Below are 23710 nucleotides of genomic sequence, written 5' to 3' on the forward strand. Positions count from 1 at the left end.
TCTTCAGGCCTTGCACACATGTGAGTGGCAACGTCCCAAGGTCTTTATCCCTGAAGCTGGTTTGTGAGTTGGTCAAAGAACAGAAGGATCACTTGGTTAAGCAGGAAGAAAGGAACAAAGGACCAAATGCCCAAATTTAGAAGATCTTTTCTAAAGAGCTGGGTCCTCTTTTTCAGGTGGCCAGCCTAGGGGGAAAGGGGGGGGTAGACCCAGCCCCAGGTCTGTGAAGAGATTTTGAAAGGGTTAACAGTTGAAAGTCAGCTGGAAGAGGATGGAATCAGTGGGTCTCCTTGGGGGTGGAGGGGAGAGTGTTCAGCAAGGAAAAACAGAGAGACGGTAAAGGGTTGAGGAGTTGGAAAGGGATTATTGTATGGCAGGGAGAATTCAGTTCCTATCTTAATGCAAATATATCTAGTTCTCCCTTGGGTGACCAAAACACAGCTTGTCCTTTGAAACATATGGTTTTTGAAGTGCAGCAATGCAACCTCACAATGGGTTTATTTGGGGAATACAAATATTTCATAAATGTCTGAAAAAAAATGCAGATATCTGCGAAAACATCGTACATAGATGCAAAATTTATTGGGGGGGGGTGCATTGCAAAAAAATGTGAGAATTATTAGGAATTGCTGTTGTTTGCCACTGTTTATGGTGTGAATGTAATTTGTAATTCTCCTTTATTGTGGTGCTTTTGTAACCCACCCTGGGACTTTCTGCTGAAGGATGTGCTATCAAATAAATAAGCAAATAAATAAATAAATAAATAAATAAATAAATAAATAAATAAATGCTGGAGTTTCGTTTGTTACCATGAGCCCTTTCTGGGGAATGGAAAGTGAAACAAAGAATGCTTCGTATAAAAGAAGCAACAAGTCCAGATGCTGGAAGCTCAGCAAGATGGATCAACAGCTGCCGACAGGAAGAGGTAAAATTCCAGTTCTGTGGGTGGATTCAATGAGGGCATGCTTTTTTCTCATGAATTGTCATGAATTCTCAATGAATTCTCACCTACCGCCCCCCCCATTGCACAATTATCATTTTTGCAGTCCCTCAGTAGTTGAAATACAGCCTGTGATGAACATACTATATGTGGGTGGCACTGTGGTCTAAACCACTAAGCCTCTTAGGCTTGCTGATCGGAAGGTCAGTGGTTCGAATCCCTACAATCCTCGCTGGCCCAAGTAGGACAAATTCAGCCAGCTAGCCCTGGTGATTATCTAATGCTTATTAGATGGATTTCCCCTAAATTGATTTCTGAACTTTATACTGTATTTTATGCTGCTTTTGCAATAAGTGTTTTAGATTTGTTGTTAGCCACCCTGAGCCCAGTTTTTGAACCAGGAAGGGTGGGGTATAAATATATTATTATTATTATTATTATTATTATTACAATGGGGTGAGCTCCCGTTGCTCTGTCCCAGCTCCTGCCAACCTAGCAGTTCGAAAGCACACCAGTACAAGTAGATAAATTTGTACCTCCGTGGCGGGAAGGTAAATGTCGTTTCCGTGCATTCTGACTTCCATTACGGTGTTCCGTTACACCAGAAGCGGTTTAGTCCTGCTGGCCACGTGACCCGGAAAGCTGTCTGTGGACAAACACCTGCTCCCTCGGCCTAAAAACGAGATGAGCACCACAACCCCATAGTCACCTTTGACGGGACTTAACCATCCAGGGGCCCTTTACCTTTACCTTTACTATATGACAGCACGTCCAGCTCCCAAGAGATTACGATCTACTCCCAGCTTTTGGTGGGGAGGGGGGAGGAGTTTTTTAGTCCAGCGATCGCTAAGGATCCCGTGATTGACAAGGATCAACAGGTGATCTACCGGTTGGACATGCCTGCTATATGATAACATCCTGGCAGTCCATAGGGTATTTTCACACATGAGACTCAGAGGCTGTAGTTCAGTCAGATTTGTAATAGGAAGATATAGCCTGCATTAACCAGAATACTGTAAAGAGAAGAGGTTGCCTTACGGTCAAATTCTGCCTGTGAAATTGCATCGTGTTTGCATATATGTGTATAATCTTGAAGATAAAGCTGTTTGGCTTAAGGCTCAATCAGACTTCCACTTGTCATGCCACTTTCTCCTGGGGAAACCCAGTCTTTACTGCTGAATCGCAGGGCAAACACCAAACCACTTGGACCCATGCTTTCTAGACACGGGACAAGGAGAAGTGTTGACAAGCCCATCTATATGCATCTTCGTCAATATATATTGTCTGTCTGTCTGTCTGTATATAATCCATGAGCAGATCATAGTGCAATAAGAAGTATTTTTGCTGGTTGTCACCTATGACAGCATCAGCACCATTCTGTAGTCCTTGAAATGCTTTGTGGGTCTTCTGTTTTGCAGCTGTATTGCCCTACATTCTGATTTATAGCCATTTCAAAATTCCCTCTATGTGGTCTTTGGCTTCCGACATTCAGTACAAATCATACAGGAGAACGGAAGTCAAACAGAAAACTTGTCATAATGGGGTTGTATGTGCTTAAATGTCATCGATTTCAATATGTGTGCATAACTGTGCATTGCCTTGTGGCCATTATTTTTAAAGTGACAATTCTTTAGAAGGTTTGAAAAGCCATGTTGCTTAATTGTGTAATTTACTTCCAACAGGTCCATTAGTCAGAGGCAACAACCATAGGTAAGAAAGGCAATTTTGTATATTGCACTCGAAACATAGAAAGCAACTCAGTCGTTCAGCCCGGACACTGAGGTCCAGCTCTGAGGGCCTTCTGGTAGTTCCCTCACTATGAGAAGTTACAGGGAGCCAGGCACAGGGCCTTCTCGGTAGTGGTGCTCACCCTATGGAATGCCCTCCCATCAGATGTCAAGGAGATAAATAATTATACAACCTTTAGAAGACATAGGGAAGTTTTAAATGTTTAATGTTTTACAGTGGTACCTCGGGTTAAGTACTTAATTCATTCCGGAGGTCCGTTCTTAACCTGAAACTGTTCTTAACCTGAAGCACCACTTTAGCTAATGGGGCCTCCCGCTGCTGCTGCTGGAGCACAATTTCTGTTCTCATCCTGAAGCAAAGTTCTTAACCCGAGGTACTATTTCTGGGTTAGCGGAGTCTGTAACTTGAATCGTATGTAACCCGAGGTACCACTGTATTATGTTTCTGTATATGCTGGAAACTGCCCAGAGTGGCTGGGGCAACCCAGTCAGATGGGTGGGGTACAAATAATAATAATAATAATAATCTACATTGAGGAGGCAGAAGCACTAAGAACCAGCTTCAAACAAGTTATGCAGTAACCAAACGTATCAAATATTTCTCTTTGCAAATGTCCACTTCTGTATAGTACAGTAGTTCTGTTCCTTTTTGTGTCAGTTTTTGCTTTTGCTTTTGCCTTTTTATTGCATTTCTTTACCTTTCTGCTTCTGAGTCATGTCAGTGTCAGGGACTGGGACGAGGAGAAATGGAGGAGATCTTCCCTGCCTGACCCCTCCAGAGAAGAAGAAGACAGTTCAGAATTACAACAGGGGTTTGAGGGATGTCACAGCTCAGAGGCAGATGAGGTGGGAAGCTGGGAAATAATGGGGGGAGGAGAAGGAGGAAAAGGAAGCACCAAGAGGGCAACAACTAACGGGCACAGTGTCTTTAGAAAGCATTCCAGATCCTCCATCTCCCAGAACCCAGTGAGCCTTGAAAGTAGGAGAGAAAAGAGCTTAGAGGCAGAGGGCACAAAGCAGCACCCATAGAAGTGATAGATGAGGAAGTGGGAGAGACAGAGGGGGTGGAGATTCACTCAGGGGAACGCCAATATTCCAAGAGTCTGAGTCGTGTCTGACTGTTATTGGGGTTCTTTAGTCAGGAGTTACATAGCAGGTATAAATAATAAAATTATCGTCGTCGTCGTCATCTGTGCAATAGATCACTCCACTGAGTAACCTCACTGCAACATCCTGCACCAGTGACAGCTTCTGGATCAGTCCTAAGGGAAGCCCTATGTAGATTAAGTACATTACAGCAAGACAATTTAGAGATTACCAATGGCCAGGGAAGCCTGGTCCAGGAACGGTTGTAGCTGGAATAGCAGCCAAAGGTGGAAGAAGACACTTCTGGTCACTAATAGCTGCTTGGGCTTCCAAGGGCAGAAATGAATCAAGGAGCACTCCCAGGGTGCATACTAATCCATTTAGGGGGATTCAAATCCAGGCAGGTCAGACACATTACTCTACTCCTAGACCTGGGAACCACCCAGCCATAGGAACCAAACTTCCCAGGATCCAGTTTCAGCTAATTGTCCATTATTGCATCCAGACATTGGTTTGGAAAATGCATGGCCTCATGTGATTCGGATATTGATGAGTGATGAAACGTTGACTGTCTGTTGTCTCATTTGCTCTAAAGGTGGAAACTCGAACCAGATGTGTTTTGGCGGAATTACACCCCTATAGGACGACCGGAGCGTACTCATCTCCTGTATGAAATCCAGTGGGGACGAAGCCGCAGGTACTGGAGAAACTGGTGTACAAGCAACCGCACCCACCATGCTGAAATCAACTTTTTGGAAAATGCCTGCGAGGAGATAGACCGTCGGACAACCACCCCATGCACTGTCACTTGGTTTCTAACATGGAGTCCTTGTGGTAAATGTAGTGGCCGCATAAAGCAGTTCTTGCAGGAACACCCACATGTGACGCTGGAGATACGTGCTGCACAATTATTCAGTCCTAATTCCAAGTTCAATCGGAAAGGCCTCAGGGACTTGGCTAATTTTGGAGTTCGGATATACATCATGCAGCTGGCTGGTAGGTTGCAAGCTTAATTTATAATTAGCAAATGGATGGTGGACAAAAGACTAGGCAGGGGGTTGATAAACAATAGGTCTTGTATGGCAAACCCATTTGCCCATAACTTTTGTGTCAGGGACTGGACTGAACAGGAAGGCTGGGAAGTGTCCTCTTGGTCTGCTCGGCTCCTCTCAGGAAAAGAGGGGGAGTGGGAAGTTTCACCTTCCTTGTCTACAGCAGTTTAAAGTGGAGGAGACAGGGTTGAATTACAGCTGAATAAAGAGTAGCCTAGTTAGGAGATGGTAGAGGAGGAGGTGGAGGGAGGGAGAGAGCAGCCAGCAGAGACCTCTCTGGGGGAACCTCCTTCTCCAAGGAGAAGAACAGAGAATGCAAAGGAGTGTAACTCTTGGGAATTTCCATAGGTACTCAGGATGTTGTTGGAGACGGAAGAGGAGGGACTCAGAGTAGGCAATGTCTCCTTTGCATGGAGACATGGATTCTTTGTCTTGCACCCAGACGACTGAATAAAAACCATAAATACAAACTTGCTTGTTCTTCTTGCCTTTGATGCTACCAGGGGAGAAGGGTATTCTCCATGCCTGACATTTTGCAAGAAGGAAAATTATGGGCGATCGGGTTTTCCGTGGGTTGACAATTGCTCTGATTCAGCAGTAAACAGCAGCGTAGCATCGTTTGCTGGTGCCCGGGGCGTTCAGGCATCAGGTGGGGAACAGAGGGTGAACGGAGCCCGCCACACTGGCCCAGTCCTCACCACCGGAACCAAGCAGGGCTGTGCTGTGCCTCCTGCCCACCTGTGCAGGGGGAACCCGGCCAGCTGACGTGGCCCTTGGCGAGCAAATCCACCGATGCCCATGGAGAGGAACACTGGGCCAGGCCATGCTGACGTCACCCCTTGCCTGCTTCCCTACACCTGCACCCATGGCCACTCACCATCCAAGGGAGGAATGAGCGAGTGCTAGCCAGACAGCCATTCAGTAAGGGGGCCAGGGACATGGTGGTGAGGCCAGACTGGACTCTGGAGCCCAGGGACCTGCAGCAGCAGGCAGGCCTGACAGGCATCCCTGCATGGGGTTTGTGCCCCCTCAAAATTGTGTGCCCAGAGCCATGGCCCCTCTTTCTGTTAGGATATTTCTGTTCCACCTTAAAAAGGGGACAGGCTGTTGTGAGTCACAGCCTGCGTACTTCCGGCTCACAGGAAGTTTCTGTTTTGTATATAGCTTTTGTTTCTCTCTGTTGCCTCGATACTAAGGCAGGCAGGCATGTTTTTCCTTTGTTCTGACCAATGCTGAATAAAGTTGTAAATATGCTCTCCTGGGTGCATCTTTCCTTGTGGAAGCTCTGCGAAAAGGGCATGCATGAGTCCTGGAATGTGGACAGCTATTTCCAAGGCTCGTGTCGCTAATTGACTGATACTGTTTCCAAAGAAGACCGGGAGACAACGTGGAGGCATGATGGCCTTTGTCTCCATGGCAGTATCCCAACACTCCCCCCCCACACACACACACATGGTACACCCCTGGCAATATATAGTGTGTTTTTCAGGGAGGGATTGTGGGACAAAAGCTTAACCACTTGGACCCATGCTTTCTAGACACAGGTCAAGCAGAAGGGCAGACAAGCCCTTAGACTTACAACCTATTTATTCCCTCAGATTATTTATATTGTTGGAGAACATTTGTGGCTCATCAAAGGAATGAAGAATACTTTTCGCCACCGTGGTATTTCTTGCCTTTAATAATGTTTTATTCCCAACAACTGGGCTCCATCCTCAGGTAAGTTCTACCTTGAAAGAGATGAGTACAAAATGTGTGAAATTTCCTTGAGGAAACTTGCTTGCCCTTCCATACTGCTTTTCCCAAAATGCCTGTAGCTACTTTCAGGAGGAGGAGGAAAAGACTCCCTGGGTGTCTGGGTTGCCCAAGCTTTTGACAGAGCCGCCCCAATCCTTTTGCCTCTAACTTCTGGCCACTAGTATCCTATGAACCTTGCTCCTTTTCTCTCTGCAACAGCTGTCATAGAAGAATCCTGCTCCACCCTAAACTCTCCAACTTCATCTCTCTTCACAGGCCTTTCTGAGTTATCCCAGGTGCTGTGGACCATCACCTTCTGCTGTCATCAGAGGATCTGTGATTTCCTTAAGAGCAGAAAGTTCTGATGATTCTTTTGCCAAGCCTTAAATATCTGTGTATTTCATGGGCAAACTAGGTGCAATAGCAAACACATTTATAAAGACATTGACCAACGACGGGCCCAGGATAGCACCCCACTTGTCACATTTTTCCAGGATGACAAGGAAGCATTAATGAGCACTCTTTGGGTTCGGCCAGCCAACCAGCTACAAATCCACCTAACAGTTACCTCGTTCAACCCACGTTTTACAAGCTGCCTCGCAAGAATATCATGAGCGATACATTATGTCCACAGCATTCTCCTGATCCACCATGCTTGTAACTCTGTCAGAAAAAAGATATGAGCGTCGTCTGGCATGACTTGTTTTTGAGAAACCCATGCCGGGTCTTAGTAATCACTCAATCCTTTTCTAAGTGCTTACAGACTGACTGCTGAATTATCTTTTCTAGGACATTTTCTGGTATCAATGTCAAGCTCAAATTTGTGGAAGACAAAGCTTTCATTGGCTACTAGGCAAGGTGTCCTTGTTCCACCTCCTCTGTCAGAGGCAATATGCCTCTGAATTGCAGTTGCTAGGAATCACCAGTGGGGAGTGCCCTGTTGCTCTCATGTTCTGCTTGCCTGAGTCCCATCTGGTTGGCCACTGTGAGAACAGGATGCCGGACTGGATCGGCCTTTGGCCTGATCCAGCACAGCTCTTCTAATGTTCTCATGAAGGTAACCTCTGAAAATCACTGTTAGGCACAATTAACTTCCCTTCCAAGGGTAATAGCAACTGCAGGGTGTGGAATGGCTTCTTCAGATCACAGCAGGGCAGTAGGATAAAACCTCCCCTACCTGCTTGCCTGCAGCAGTCCCAATTAAAATTGCCCCCAGACCCGCTATTAATTTTAAAATGGACATTGATACAATTTAAAATAATGTGTTTAGCATCTCGTTTGTCTACTTGTGTCTTCAAATGATTGTTATGCTTTTTAATAAGTTAGGAATTATTTTTATGATGTATGCACTTAAGTCCTGATTTTTCTGTGTCAAACAGTAATGTTCCTCCAGTCAGACTTCTAAAAATAAACTTTACTACTTTTCTTATGAACTGTGTGACAGACAGGGCTGTCTTAAGTATATCTGGCACCCTGGTGCAAAGCTCCCTCCACCCCCGGTTTCCCAGAGTTTTTTAGAGAGGACTGCGCTGCTGGAGGGACTGGAGGAGGCGGGCAGTGGCTGGAGGGCGGCTCCTCCGGTGGGGAAGAGACGGAGGCTGGACGCGGCACCTCCCGGCTCAGCTGGCCACTTCATGCCACGGTGGCCAGGGCAGATAGAGGCTCCAGGCGAGGCACTGCTTCAGAGCGGCATGGCGGAGGCGGGCGAGGGTGGCGAGCTGATGCCGGGAGGTATCCCTGCCACTAGCCCCACGCCACTAGCCTCTATGGGTAAGACGCTCCGGTGACAGACACCATCGCTGAACTGAGGCTTGGTTCCCAAGCTTCAGCAAAATGTAGGATCAATGATATGGACTCTAATACCATAGCAATACAAGGAGGCACAAAACAAGGATGCCCACTGTCTCCCTTCCTATTCATCCTAGCAATCCGAATCCGGGCAGCCCCTGGGAGTGGTAATAAAAGTCAAAATCTATAAATCAGGGCTCTTCACAGACGACCTGATGGTCACAACACCAGACCTCACAAACACAGCAATCACTCAACACATTCAGAATGGTGTCGGCTTACCAGTAAAATGTAAAGTCCAAGGCTATGTGTTTCAACACCCCACCTCATATACAAAAAGAATTTTCCAACCTCAGAAAGATAAAACTCTGCCGTACGAAATTCAGATACTTTGGGGCACAAATAATCAGAAACCTCAACAAACTATACCGCCACAATTCTAACCTCCTGTGGCGACAAATTAACAATGGCCGGAGGAGATGGAACAATACTAACTTCACTCTCTCAGATGAAATAGCCATGATCAAAATGATCACCCTTCCAAAACTGCCCTGCCCTATTCCAAACCCTTCCAATCTGGATTCCACTAACCCAACTCCGCAAATGGAAGAAAATAATGCACTCATTGATTTTAAAGAGCTGAACGTGGCTGCCTGCAGCTCTGTAGCTGGCTGTTGGTTCTCCATCCCATGACTGCCATGCAGCCTTAACAGCATCCTTGTGGAGACATCTATTCCATTTAAAAATACTAATTTGCCTTAACATTCAAAAGCAAAAGCAAAAACCACCTCTTAATATGTGATAAGAATGAAAGTGTGCCGCTCCGCTCTGTTAAAATGCCACTTCCTGTTGGACTGTTGTCATGGGAATGTGGGCTGGTTGGAGGTGGCAATTTATTGTTGGAGATGCTATATCAGCTGCACTGGCTCCCGGTGGAGTACAGGATCAGGTTCAAGGTGCTGGTTTTAATCTTTAAAGCCCTATATGGCTTAGGACCCTCGTACCTACGGGACCGCCTCTCCTGGTATGTCCCACGGAGGACCTTACGGTCTTCAAATAAAAACATCTTGGAGATCCCGGGCCACAGGGAGGTTAGGCTGGCCTCAACCAGAGCCAGGGCTTTTTCAGCCATGGCCCCGATCTGATGGAACACTATGTCATAAGAGACTAGGGCCCTGAGGGACTTGAAATCTTTCCGCAGGGCCTGCAAGACAGAGCTGTTCCACCAGGCCTTTGGCCAAGGCACAGTCAGACACCCTCCTTTGGTAATCCTCACAGAACTCTAGCCCAATGGTTGCCATTAATTTGATTTTGAATTGATTTTAGAATGAGTTGGTTTTAGAATGAATTGCTTGTGATTTTATGTAAATTGTGTTACTTTTATTTTTGTTAGCCACTCTGAGCCCGACTTCGGCTAGGGAGGGTGGGATATAAATAAATTTATTATCATCATCATCATCATCATCATCATCATCATCATTATTATTCCCCCTCTACATTGGGTGGTTGTTGCATAGGGGAGGGTTCTACTCACCTGAGATATCTCTAACTCTGCCCAGTTTGGGTATCTGCACTGGGGTAGCAGATGTGTAGCTTTCCACCAGCACATCTGAGCAGTTGGTGTTCACCTTGTTCACCTTGTGGCAGTGGTACATCTGGCATCGCACCAGCATAGTGAGGCTCCTGCAATAAATGCTCAGCCCCTTATCATACAGAAAGAAGATCGCACACGGGTGAAGTACTGGGTTGTGGGGGAGGGAGGTGAAGAGATTAATTGAAATTGTTAAAGATTGGTATAGGATTTAAGAGATTTAAATTTCCATAAAGATTCTATAAGGAAAGCAGAACGCAGCAAGAAATATCAAGTAAAGGTATTGGAAAGGAGATCATTGTGAATGAATACATGAGACTTATGGTTTTACTATATATGATTTTATTTTGGAGTTGTCTGTTGTAAAGAATGTATATTATGTGAAGAAGAAAAAAAAAATTAAAAAGAGAGAAGTGCTTTTGGGCTTGCACACAGTGATCTTTGGAGCCAAGACATCATCTGTACAGGACCTAACACAGCAGTCTCAAAACAATGACCTAAGATGGGAGATCTCCTGCAGCAATTGTGCTGTTCATCTGGGTTTGCTTCACGCCTCGGATGCAGAGCTAGTGGTGGTCTTTCTTTGTGCTCTCTGTGGGAAGAAATACAAAGAAAATAAGGCACCATATCTTAAGCCTTTGTGGGTCCAGGCCAGCCACCCATCTTGATGTGGAGGGAGGGGAGTTCTCCTTGCACAGTGGATGTCTGCATGATTCCACCTAAATCTCACCAGTGGCTATTATGAGCATTATGTGACTCTCCTTTCTGACCTGTGCCCAAGCCTCGTTCCATCCTTACCTGTGCTGCAGGGAGCGTTATATTCAACTTCCGCACTGTCTTCTGTGTATGAGAGAGAACAATTCATGAGACAGAGATCGAGCCCCAGAGCAAACCTCTCTCCCACCCCCCATCAGCAGGAAGTCAGGGTCCTCCAAAAGTTTCTGAACTACAACTCCCGTCATCCCTGACAATTGGCTGTGCTGGCGAGAGCACATGGGAGTTGGAGTCCCTTGGCATCTGGAGGACCTGAAGGATAGCTGAAGGATAACATGAGACTTCTAATCCCAGGGTCATAGCTTTGAGCCTCACGTTGGCCAAGAGATTCCTGCATTGTAGAGGGTTGGTTTAGATGACACTCGGGGTCCCTTCCAACTTTACAATTCTATGATTCTGTGTCCACAGGTTCCTCATCCCTGTTGCGGAATCCCACTCAGGGAGGGCAGTGTGAGAAGGACACAATGCACCCTTCCACCCCAGCCTCAAGGGGCTGGTGTCAGGGAATGGGGAATGCAATCCATGACAGACCAGCTTCTCTCTGATGGAGAGCTGGAGGGGGAAGAATCGTGCGCTCGCCCTCTTGCCCACAGCATGTTCAGAGAGAGAGGCAGAAGCTGAACAGCTTGGGGGGGGGGAGTTACCCAGTTACGAGATAATGACGACAGAACCAGAAAGGAGGGGGCAGCTAGCTGAGACATCTCTTGAGAGCGTGGAGGGCTCTCTTCCCCATGGACTTGGAGGTCTGAATGTATCAGAGAACAAAGGAGTCAGAGGGAGGGAGGAACTTCTCATAGACGCCCAGATTGCTGCGGAAGCCGGAAGGATGATTAGACTAGGGATCCGTTCTCCTTGCGGATAGCTGTGTGTTTGTGCTGGCAACATGACGCTGTAATAAAAGGACTATAAATTTATCAGCTGCTCGTTAATTCTGATCTGTGACGTTATCAAATGGAGGGGAGGACTCTCCACGCCTGACAGCTGGGATCGAAGGGTGTACGGCTGCGGAAATCCTTCTCATGCCGCCCTCCCCAAGCCGTGTTGCGAGGCTGGGATCCGTTCAGATCGCAGCATCACAACGCAGTGCAGGGATGGCTCAGGGATGGCAGCGTGAGTAGCGCTCTCCCCCACCCCGATGCACCCAGGGCAATCGCCCTGGCAGAAGCCACCACCACCACCCTTGGCAAAGGTAAGTGTGGAGAAGTCCAGCTAGCATGACTTCACACATGCAGACGCTTGGCATGAAAACAGACATAGAAGGATCGCAATGAAGGGTTACTGAATGTCCCTGGCAGAGTTCTTTGGAGCACATATGCTTAGGGAGAAGGGGATTGGGAGACAGGCAGGATTGGGGTGATCTATAAATGCACTTTGTGATGAATGGTACCCATTTCCAGCAATGAGATGCTTACCTGGATGGTAATAATCATACACTTTTACTATTGCTGGCTTTAGATCCATCACTTCTGTTTCTTGTTCCACCGACACACTGTAGTTTTGAACTTCACTATCCAGCTGAAGACAGGAAAGAGGGGTAGGAGATAAACATGGCAGGAAGTGTGTTCGTCCATCAGAAGGGGTGGGGTGGCAACAAATCTAATTAGGATCAACTGCAATGTGGGCTCGTCCACACCTCCATTTGCCCCACTGCTTTTGCCCCCAAAGAAATCTGGGGTTTACCACTGAATCAGACCAAATAGCAATCGGGTTTTCCATGGCTTGATGTTCGTTCTGACTTAGCAGCAAAAAACAGGTTTTCCAGGGGAAAGCTGCTCGAATCCACATCTCCACCCCCATCATTCAGCCCAGACACTGAGGGCCAGCTCTGAGGGCCTTCTGGTGGTTCCCTCACTGCGAAAAGTGAGGTTACAGAGAACCAGCCACAGGGCCTTTTCAGTAGTGGCACCTGCCCTGTAGAACGCTCTCCCATCAGATGTCAAGGAAATCAACAACTACCTGACTTTTAGAAGACATCTGAAGGCAACCCTGTCTAGGGACGTTTTTAATATTTGATGTTTTATCGTTTTTTAAATATTCTGTTGGGAGCCGCCCAGAGTGGCTGGGGAAACCCAGACAGTTGGGCAGGATATAAATAAATTATTATTATTATTATTATTATTATTATTAGACAAGTAGAAAACTGCTCAGAACTATACTTTCTAGGCACGGGGCAAGCAGAAGTGTGGGTGAGCCCTCTGATAGGCAAGTTTTTGAGTTCTCCAGGACACTTCTTCTGGCTTAAGGAAAAAGAGGGAGTAAGGAAAGGTCTCCCATTGAGGGCAGGCTTTGCTTTGGTCCTTACTTCCTTGCCCTCCCTGCCTGACTCAAAGGTGGAGCATTACCCCAGATCCCCTTCCACATATCCCTGATCTTTGTCAATCTGATAGAGATCTGAGTAGGCCTCACCTGATCCAGGTAGATGTGGATCTTGTCAGGCTCAAACTCCACCTTTTTGACAAGGGGCTTCATTAGGAGCTGTCAGAATATGAAAGAAATGGGCACTATGAATGAACAAATCAAGCCAGCAGCCCTAGGCCACCACTGGTGGGCTGCCATCCCATAAAACGTGGGCTCGTACAAAACAAGGACAACAGTTTTATAGATCCTCACAATTGTTGCACAGAAAATGACTAGAAGGTTCAGCACTCTGAGACACCTTACTGCAGAATATGATACATATATGATATACAAAAGAGAAAATAAGGATAAATATGAGTAAACGGGACACTTTATAACAGGCTTCATACAGGAACAGGGCACTGTTTGAAATGTGGAACTTCCCACACCTAGAAAAATAGGGGCTCCGTGTCACTTTAAATTGCGGGGACACATAGCAGCAGATTGTCACCAGACACCTTAATTCTGTCCACATCTTTGTCAGGATTGGCTACTTGGGGAGAGGAGTGGGCCACAGAACCTGTGGGAAATCTGGGCTTTGGGCATTTCTCCCGCCATCCCACCTTCAGAAGGACAAGGCCAAACACTTGCCTTCTTGGGCCTGGGTTCAAGGCCAATGCCCTTCCATTCATTTGCAACAGGAGTTGTAGGAAACAACCCAGCAAAGAAGTTTTGCGCTGATCAGATACCGTAGATTTCGGAGTATTAGGCGACTGGGTGTATAAGACGACCCCCAACTTTTGCTGTTCAATTTTAGAGTTTTAGAGTTATAGAGTTTGAGCGCCGCCAGAGGTGGAGCGCGCACCCCTCTGCTGCCTCTGCCGTCACAGCAGCAGCAGCCCGAGGCGAGGTGTTTGGCGGGAGGGTGAGCGGGTTAGCGCTGTGCTCAGAAGGACTTTCCGCGTCCCGTTCTGTGGGGAGGGAGGAAGAGTGACGGCAGAAGGGGCGCCTCTGCTCACCGGCTCCCTCTCCTCCTTCCCAATGCATATACCCGGCGTATAAGATGACCCTTGACTTTTGGGGTGATTTTCTAGGGATAAAAAGTCGTCTTATACGCCGGAACATATGGTAGGTGTTATTGGTGGATAAATTCCATGTTATATATTATGCAGTGCAGCAGCAGCAGCACATCAGAAAAGAACGTGATCTGTTAAGAGAGGATAGTAAAAATACATATACAGTTTTACCTAAAACAGATGCACACAAACACACACATCAAGCAAGCAAGCAAAAGCAAGGAAGTGGTACAAACACACTGCCCTCTACACATCCAGACAGTCTACCTCATTGCCTGATTCTGAAAGGAGAGCAGAGAAGAGAATGAAATATGTGGAAGGACCAGGGGAGAAGGATGTGCCTGAGAACTGGAGATCAGCTGGTTTAGAAGGAAGAGGCTGAGCAAGTGGGGATGGAGTCTGAAAATTAGACCCTGGGAGCTGGGCAAGGGAGCAGGGATGAAGAGAGATGGATGAATGAATGGCTGAAGCAACCTGGAGCTTGTGTCTCTTCCTGAAAGCCAAGATCCCTCCTGAAATGCTCTGCTTAAGCTGTTTTTTGGACATCTTAATTTCATTCTTCAGTTCTTACTGTTGCTTGTGGATCTTAATTTTGCTTTTGTCTTATAGAAGCCGTTCTGAACGACTCTACACAGCAGTGTCATGGGACGAAACAACTAAAACAAAAGGATTACTGAAAGATGGGGAGAAGCCAAGCCAAATGGTCTTACCTGCTTCGCAGACTTCTTCACAGGGATATACCCAGACAGCATATGCACCTCTATCAGGACCATGTTGGTTTCATTGCGCTCCCCTGTGTAGCTAACAGGAGAAAGGGAAAGGAGTTTCCATAAGAGAGGCAGCTGAAAAATCATCTGGGGAGATTTGGGATCCAGTACAGTTGTACCTTGGTTCTCAAACACCTTCGTACTTGTACATTTTGGCTCCTGAAGTGTCCGAGTTTTTGAATGTTCTTTGAAAGCTGAACATGGCTTCTGTGGCTTGAGTGCAGGAAGCTCCTGCAGCCAATCGGAAGCCGGGCTTTGGTTTTTGAATGGTTCCAGGAGTCAAATGGACTCCCAGAAGGGATTAGGTTCAACAATCAAGGTACTACTGTAGTGAACTTCCTTCCCCACTGCCGCACAAGTAAGCAGCCTGGAGGATGGGTTTAATCAATGTCTCGCTCTAGGCAGGGCCACCCTGAGGTGATTGCTGATGAGACTCACTACCCAGCTTGCTGCTGAGACAAAATGGTGGCTACAGCCATCAGAGCTGAGTGCTCCTCTCAGCCTGGGTGGCTGTGACCAGCAAGCAGAGGCCCATCACTCCAGAGCCCTCCCCTTGCTTCCATTCATCCTGGGGCCTAAATTGAAGGAACAGAAGACCTCAGAAGATGCATGGCCTCAGGCATACATACTACCGCCTCCATTCCTGTTCTTCGCAAGTCTCCCCCTTTTCCCTTCCAAATTCTCAGGCTCAGGGACTTAAAAGCAAAGAGCGAGAAGGCTTGCAAAAGCCTTTGCTGGTCTTTCCCCCCCCCCCCCTCCTTTCCCTTATAAGTCTCCATTCCATTGCGAGTATACAGGATTTTGACAAGTGGGCAGCCCTATTACCTTAGACAGAGCTCATGATTCTGAACCCAGCTCCCGGGGAACTCCAGCATGGGATGAGGTGGGAGGCAGAAATGTTTTTTATCAAATTTTTTTTGCAAATATGTTGTAAATAGGCAGAGCATATTTTTGCATGCAACTATTCACATGTTCCCAAAGCTTCACAAGCCGCTTCACCAGAGTTGTGATTTTTGGAGCCCCTTCAGAAGCAGTTTAGCAGAAGTACAGTACCTTACTTGTACATGAACATCAAAATATTTCCTGGTAGTCTGGTTGCATTCCTTTGGTGATGTCTCGACACTCAGAGCAAAAGCTTCCGACGGTGGAGGCTCTTTGTGGTATCGAAGAGTAGTCTACGTGGGGAAGAAAATTGCTGTATTCTGGGCTGACTTCTGGCATCTTCTGTGATGTGTATTATAATGCTTTCATCATTAAGGGCCACTATCTGAACGATAACCTTGCTCATTTGATTGCCCTTTTTACACATCACTGTCTTTTTATTTGTATATATTCCTTGTTTTATGTTGCCATGGCTGTTGGCTAATGCGAATAAAGTTTATCTTATCTTATCTTTCATCATGTGTGCTGTCAGTGGTACCTTGGTACTCAAACGCCTTGGTTCCCAAACGCTGAAAACCTGAAAGTAAGCGTTCTAGTTTTCAAACGTTTTTGGGAAGCCGGACATCTGATGCGGCTGTCGGCTATTGTTTCTGGGGCGCCTGCACCAATCAGAAGCTGTGCCTTGGTTTTTAGACATTTCAGAAGTCAAACAGACTTCTGGAACGGATTAAGTTTGGCACCTTTGTTTTTGCTATTTGTTTTGCGTTTTTGCTTTTTTAAAAAAATATATTTTATTAAGGGTTTTCTTGTTTTACAGCGTAAGTGTAATGCCTCGTATTTTTTTTTCCATGTAACTTTTTTACAAATCCATACATTTGTTGAGGCATTAGGGGGAGAAGGAAAAAAAAAAGGAAAAAAAAGAAGGGGTGGAGGGAGGGGAGATGGATGGGGGTGGGGGTGGGTTTGCGTTTTTGCTTTTGAGGCTTTTTCGGTTAATTTGTTTTTGTGACTGTGTGGAACCCAGTTCAGCTACGGACTGATTGATTGTGTGACTGCGGAAATGGATACAAGCCCCCTCCCCCCATCCAAACAAAGACTATCATCAGTGCATAATTTTAATTTTTATCATCTACAATACTGTCTTATTTCTTTTATAATACAGTACACTGATTATTGCTTTCATTTTATGGATCAATGGTCTTGTTAAATAGTAAAGCTCATGTTAAATTGCTGTTTTAGGGGTCATTTTTAAAAGTCTGGAACTGATTAATCCATTTTGCATTACTTTCTATGGGAAAGCGCACCTTGGTTTTGGAACGCTTTGGTTTTGGAACGGACTTACGGGAAGGATTAAGTTTGAGAACCAAGGTACCACTATAATATGTTTTTAAGGCCTTTCTGTTGGTTGGTTGGTTGGTTGGTTGGTTGGTTGGTTGGTTGGTTGGGGCTATAACCCATATTTGGCTGACCAATAAAATCTGGTGATGGTGGTGATGATGATATACAATATGGGCCACTCAGTGAGTGTTCCATCACGTCGTTTTCACCAGGAACTCTGTTGGAACTCTGCCCTATCCTAGCTATTAACTGTTGACCAACTTATACTCCCATTTATTTATCTAATTCTTTCTGTTACTGACGTTATTAACAACCCATGGCAAGAACCTCCATCTGCTGAATCTGTGCTAATGAATTGCCTTTCCCTTCAAACTTGCAAGAGTCAGTATGTTTCATTGGATTTTACCCAGCTATCCTGCTGTGGAGCACGATGAACACGAATGCTCTTTTCATTTTCTCAGGACTGCTCAGGATCTGAGACATGCCCCCCGCCAGCCTCTCCCTCCTTTGTGACAATCTGAAAAGTGCCTCGGTCTGGTTGCTTCTATCCTGCTCCCCGTGGATCAAAGGTGAGCCTTGTTTGTGCCTTTGTCCCCTGAGATTTCCATGGCTTACCTGCACATAGGCACAGCCATTCCCTGACACCTCCAGCTTGTATTGACCAGGAATCTCTGCAAGAGGGGCCTGTTGCAACACCAGCCGGTTCTTCTTGCCCACATGGAACTCTTGCTGGAAACCCCCACTGGATTTCACCAGCACCTTCACATCTTCTGCCTCACGATAGGTCAAGGCTGCATACTTGGATAAAGCCTGCAGGGCAATCACTGTGTTCTGGAGAAAGCAAACAGTCGTATTGGATGGTGGGGTGGAGATCCAGGAGACAAATTTTAACACTTACTGAGATCTTATAAACAATAACTCTTTTTGCCCCTCATCCTGCCACACCACTGCAGCCATTGAACATGGTGAACCTCAAATGATGGCTTTCGAGTGCCCGATAATTTTCTTTTTTAAAAAAAATATATGTTTTTTTAAAGATTTTAAAGGTTACAGAAAAAATAAATAAATAAAAAGAGAACAATCGAAAAAAAGAAGAAAAACAGTACATATAATTAAAAAAAATCATCAAAAAACAGAAAAGAGAAAAAAGAAGTAAAAAACAAGTCAAACCTTTAACTCACTTACTTACATTCACTTATTTCCTTGACTTCCTCACGCCTCCCATTTTTGTATTCTAATTCAATTAGATATTCCAGCAAATCCTTCCAACTTTGTTTTTATCCTAATAATTTATCTTATACTATAATTCCCCTCTTTGTAGTCTAATTCATATAAATATTTCAACAAATCCTTCATCTTATTTTTATCCTTATATCTTATCTTAATATACTATTGTCAGAGCTGCCCAAGGTCCCAGCTCACAGAGGACCAACGCCAGGTCGTGGTTATATACAAAAGTCTTTATTGAAGTTCAGTTTCCATTCCAAAGCCGTAGCGCGCAGCTCTACGTCTTAAACCCTAGACCGCCGAAGTTCCGTCTGAGTCTCCTCCCCCTAGACACCAGTTTAAGACTCTAGCCTTACTCCACCTCTTCCGTTGTTCTTTCCTCCTCTGGGTCCGTCTGCCCGCCGGGGTGTTGCCCTTTCTGGACTCTTCTGATGCTGAAGAGTCCCCGGATTCTTCCCCCTGCCTCCGGCGTGCTTTAGGACCTGGCTCCCAATCCGAGCTCCCTGCTGTCCCGCACGCCTGTACATTTGAACTTGGCGCGCGCGCCCAGCCGGCCACCTTCCTCCTGACTGTTACACTGCTCCTGTCACTGCTTCCCCCTTTGGGGGGGCTAGCTGGATCTGACTTCCCCTCCGTTCCCTCACTCAGCGATAGGGGCGTGGTCAGCCCTGACTCATGGGACTCTTCCCCCCCGCTACGCTCTGGTGGGGAAACTGGTCCCGATCTCCAGCTGCTGCTTTGGGAGTCGCTGCTGGCCCCTAGCTTCTGGTGCGTCCCTCCCGGGACCCCCCTTGCCCTGGCCATCGGAGCCCCCTTCTGTGAATCTTCCGATTCGCTGGAAAGGCTCATGGAATCTCTCGGGCCACTGTCATCTTCCCCTATGCTGCCCTCAGATTCTTCCCCTTCGCTCTCCATCTCCCCTCTTCCCTGTGCTTTTGCTCCTGAGCCCCTGACAACTATAATTTTCCATTCTTTCTTTCACCAAATAACCATCCACTTTTACTTTATTTAATCTTATTTCTCATTAAAACTTATATATCTGTACTTATTTCTTAAGACGTTTCCCCTGGGGTCAAAAAAGATTCCATTCCACGATTTTCCCCTCTCTCATTAAAAGAAAAAAAAAAATATTATATACACTTTAAATTCCCAATTTTCTTCCACCAGATCACCTCCCCAGTTTCGGCCCCTAGCAATAGTTCCATCAATCTCGGAAAACCATCAACCCGGAGATCTAAGTCCGAGGCTCTTAAGTCTCTTTCATGTCCCCTCTGCCGGTCTTTTTGATAGTCTTTGATGTTGAAAACCAGATCTCGGGGAAGCTCCAACCCAACGGTAATCATATTCCTTCCTGCCAAACTTCCATAGTTGAGAATAGGGCCTATAGGATATTCCAAATCTTGTTTCACACTCCTTTCAAATCCAAAGGCCCCCGAAGCTCCAACCTCCACCTGGCTCAGATTTGTATCCCAAGGGTCATTTGATCTCCACATAGGGTGATCTCTCCATCTTTCACTTTCCAGACCAAGCCAGGCTTCCATCTCCAAAAATTTGCTTCTCCTAGTTGCCATCATGTAATGCCTCAAATTGTAATCCACCGTTTGCCTTTGTAGGGTTGCGGCTCCCCCTTTCATCACTTTAATCACAACATGATTCTTCTTCTCAGATTTTTCAATTTGTTCAGTTGGAAGAGGTTCCTGTGCCGAGTTCTTGTCAGCTTCTTTACTAATACCCACTTTTGTTCCCAAAATTACAACATTAGTAGCCATAACATTTATCTGGTCTTGCAGCTTTCCCAAGAGATAAAATGTCCTGTTCAGTTCACACTCGATTTCCTTCCCGACCGCCATCCTTAAACAGTCCAAGGTCAAAAACTGGTTTCTCAGGGCTTTTATCTTTAAAAGCAATTTCCCAGCTGCTCCTTATGACAATATCCCAAAGCTCCCTCTAGAGGGATTCAAGTTCCTTTTCACTCCTTCCAGCACAGACCCAAAGGTCCCATACGTTAAATTGTAACAGTTCCTTCCTTCTTTTTAAATGTAAGATTGTAACAAAAACGGACAGTAGAAACAAAGTCCTTCTTTTGTATCTTGACAGCTAACTTGACAGCTGTCAAATTTATCTATTCACCGTCAGCGTGCTCTCACAGACCACTCCCAGGTTTAGGGAAGTGGCGCTTCAGTTCCCGAATTTTAACCTTCTCCTGCAGGTTCCCCTGCTTCCAAAAAGAATATTGATGGTAGTTTCAATCAGTGGAATTTAAATCCTTTACATAAAACTCTCCACGACCTTAGTTAACAGATTCTTTGCTTCAGTTTATTTACAGAAAGGGGAGGCGGACTTCCTGTTTAGACCTTCCCTGATCGGTGCCAATTTAAAAATACTTTAAAAATCCAATTTCCATTCTACTCACGGGTTGTTGTTTGAAATCCAATTGTCCACAAGAAAAAGTCAGCGCTCTCCGGCAACGGCTACACGGCTTCACTCCGTAAAAATAGCGGTCAATTCAAAACACCGCGCTACTCACCCCACGTCACTTCGGAACCCCCAAAAAGGGGTTTCCCTGTGGATAGGGGGGGCGCTCCTGGTGTCAGCCGAATCCCACGTTCCCAGCAATAGCAAGGGACAGTGGGAACTCCCCCTAAATACTCCCTCCAGCTTTTTGGCAGAGTATATTCAGGTGGATTAAATCTTTCCTCCTTTAATCCTTCCCATCTCTTTGCCCCCCCCCCCCAGCAAGTTTTTGTTCTGGAGTCATCCCTGCATTCGGCACACCCAAATCCCAAAATTTGGCACCCTGCCGCACCTCTTCCCTTGAGAAACAGCTGTCGCTACCTGTGTGGATGAAAGGCCTCCATAAAGACCCTGTAGGCTGGTGAGAGAAGGCACAACTTCAGAGGCATGGTTGAGGACATCTGTGGACACCTCTGCTGTGCTGAGGAGAGACAGCAGATAGTAGGCTGTTGTTTCCACATCTGAAAAGGATACAATTCCATCTATAGAGGGGAAAGAAAAGAAGGTGGGCTCATTTCAACTCCTGTAATAATAACCCAGAGCAATAATTGGAGCGGGAACTGCTGATGCTACTAAGTCTTTTTCTTTCTTTCTTTCTTTCTTTCTTTCTTTCTTTCTTTCTTTCTTTCTTTATTTCGCATTACTAGGCTGCCCCCTTGGATTCATTCATTCCAGGCACCAGGGATGGGAGCAGAGATTTAAAGTCTAATCATCCCAGCCACCAGCTCAGTAAATATTGACTCTTCTCCATATACACAGTACAGCAATTAGCATGGGGGGGGGAAGGCTCCTGTTGACCCCAATGGAGGCTTTTCCTGGCACAAATTGCCGCAGCTGCATGCAGTTGTGATTTTTACTGAGATGGCCGCTATGGAGAGAAGACTTATACTTCCCCGTCCTTTTCAAAAAAAACTAAGCAGTGGGATTGCCGGGTTGTTCGTCAAGTGTAGTTAGTCCCAGAAGTCATTCAGACTTGTTCTCTGCAGTGAGTCATGTTGGGCAGGGCACCACACCTTGAGTCTAGTCCCAAACCCCAGCAGAAAGATATCTTTGTAAGGAGGCTGGAAAGGGGTATGTAATGGCTTACATTGCTATCTGTAAAATGGGAATAAATAGTGGCAGGTCTCAGAAGACTGCCCTTATAAGACGAAGAGTTGGAAACATATAAAAACACTCTGAAATGCTTCATCATCACAGTAATTGTGGATAATTAATTCTGGGTCACCAAAGGATTACCTGAATTGACATGTTTGTTTAGAAATAATAGAAACTACTGGGGAACTCAGAATTTACCCCAATAGCCTAATCAGAAAAAGTTGCTACTCCAGATGTGGCAAAACAGCTGTCTCTGGAACAAGGGCTGTGTACACACGCCTGTCTTCTCTGTATGCACTGCACTCCCCCTGCTAGTTCCCCACCAAAATCAAATCCTGTCCATGGTGCGAAAGAGCACAACCTTGCTGCATTTTAGGTCAGTTAATGGGCACACAGCCTTCCTTTGCTCTGAATGAACCCCTCCTACCTGTTTTGTCAGCCCCTTCACGCAATTCTTTCAGGAGGTTCTGCTGTATCTCTGTGTCCCCAGACAACGTGAAGACGTAAGCCAGCAAGGCCTTGGGGTAGGCATCGTCCACAGAACTCAAGTTCCTCTTCAGGCAGCCCAAAGCATCATCTACCATTGTACGCTTTAACACAATTTTAAAAAGACTCTGTTAGGTTGCTGAGTGGGAGAACTGCACTTCTCTTAGGAGGTCGTGGAGGTCTTCTCACCAAAGTATAGTTCCCCAGGAATCCACAGGGGAGGCCATGAGAGCTATAGTGGAAAGATATACAGTGGTACCTCGGGTTACATACGCTTCAGGTTACAGATGCTTCAGGTTACAGACTCCACTAACCCAGAAATAGTACCTCGGGTTAAGAACTTTGCTTCAGGATGAGAACAGAAATCGTGCTCCGGCGGTGCGACGGCAGCAGGAGGCCCCATTAGCTAAAGTGGTGCTTCAGGTTAAGAACAGTTTCAGGTTAAGAACGGACCTCCAGAACGAATTAAGTACTTAACCTGAGGTACAGTGGAACCTCAGTTTTCAAACGTAATCCATTCCGGAAGACCGTTCGACTTCTGAAACGTTCAAAAACTGAGGCGCAAAGGGCAGTCTGCCAATTCAATAGAGAAAATTGTGGGAAAACAACAGATACACACTGTGGAAGCCATTCAATCTCTGAGGCGCGTTCGAAAATGGAAGCATTTACTTCTGGGTTTTCAGCGTTCGAAAACCGAAACATTCCGCAACGGAGATGTCCAAAAACTGAGGTAAAGGTAAAGGTAAAGGTACCCCTGCCCGTACGGGCCAGTCTTGACAGACTCTGGGGTTGTGCGCCCATCTCACTTAAGAGGCCAGGGGCCAGCGCTGTCCTGAGACACTTCCGGGTCACGTGGCCAGCGTGACATCGCTGCTCTGGCCAGAGCCAGAGCCAGAGCCAGAGCAGCACACGGAAACGCCGTTTACCTTCCCACTGGTAAGCGGTCCCTATTTATCTACTTATCTACTTATCTACTTATCTACTTTCGAACTGCTAGGTTGGCAGGCGCTGGGACCGAGCAGCGGGAGCGCACCCCGCCGCAGGGATTCGAACCGCCGACCTTTCGATCGGCAAGCCCTAGGCACTGAGGCTTTAACCCACAGCGCCACCTGCGTCCCACTGAGGTACTGCTGTATAATTATCAGGTCAGACATCTCCCTGGTGTTTCTTAGATGGACAGAAGGTGGAGATCATGTACTCCTGCCCTCTTTTGCAGAGACTTCCAGGCTACAAGGAATTCCCTTCCAGCATCTGGACACAAGCTGAACATAC

The 23710-nt window shown here is 46.3% G+C and overlaps 2 protein-coding genes across 3 annotated transcripts in view; one reads left to right on the forward strand and one right to left on the reverse strand.

Moving 5' to 3' along the window:
- The first annotated feature begins 337 nt into the window (after positions 1-337).
- APOBEC1 (apolipoprotein B mRNA editing enzyme catalytic subunit 1) lies at positions 338-7176 on the forward strand. Of its 2 annotated transcripts, XM_079959815.1 has the most exons (5): positions 338-925; positions 2623-2650; positions 4370-4770; positions 6425-6545; positions 6840-7176. In XM_079959815.1, exons 1-5 carry the CDS (start codon positions 811-813, stop codon positions 6847-6849), a joined length of 675 nt encoding a protein of 224 aa, XP_079815941.1. In that variant the 5' UTR covers positions 338-810; the 3' UTR covers positions 6850-7176. The 2 variants fall into 2 exon arrangements, with proteins under 2 accessions (XP_079815941.1, XP_079815942.1); XM_079959816.1 differs by lacking the exon at positions 2623-2650 and having other exon boundaries at positions 807-925.
- Positions 7177-10436: 3260 nt separating this feature from the next.
- The window catches only part of LOC307206545 (alpha-2-macroglobulin-like protein 1), an 83527-nt gene continuing 70253 nt past the window's right edge, over positions 10437-23710 (reverse strand). The window contains exons 30-38 of the mRNA XM_079959914.1: positions 22380-22542; positions 21179-21339; positions 17732-17947; positions 15950-16071; positions 14840-14930; positions 13123-13191; positions 12129-12231; positions 10741-10782; positions 10437-10534 (exon numbers count right to left, since the gene is read on the reverse strand). Coding sequence (XP_079816040.1) covers positions 10509-10534; positions 10741-10782; positions 12129-12231; positions 13123-13191; positions 14840-14930; positions 15950-16071; positions 17732-17947; positions 21179-21339; positions 22380-22542 — 993 coding nt within the window. The 3' untranslated portion in view covers positions 10437-10508. The remainder of the gene's footprint in view (positions 10535-10740; positions 10783-12128; positions 12232-13122; positions 13192-14839; positions 14931-15949; positions 16072-17731; positions 17948-21178; positions 21340-22379; positions 22543-23710) is intronic.

Source organism: Podarcis cretensis, assembly GCF_951804945.1.
Source record: "Podarcis cretensis genome assembly, chromosome: 17".
NCBI lineage: Eukaryota > Metazoa > Chordata > Lepidosauria > Squamata > Lacertidae > Podarcis > Podarcis cretensis.

Coding starts and splice junctions, on each gene's coding strand:
- APOBEC1 (XM_079959815.1), top strand. CDS start 811: ATGAGCCCTTTCTGGGGAATGGAAAGTGAAACAAAGAATGCTTCGTAT. Junction 926..2,622: donor ACAGCTGCCGACAGGAAGAG/GTAAAATTCCAG, acceptor TACTTCCAACAG/GTCCATTAGTCAGAGGCAAC. Junction 2,651..4,369: donor GTCAGAGGCAACAACCATAG/GTAAGAAAGGCA, acceptor TTTGCTCTAAAG/GTGGAAACTCGAACCAGATG.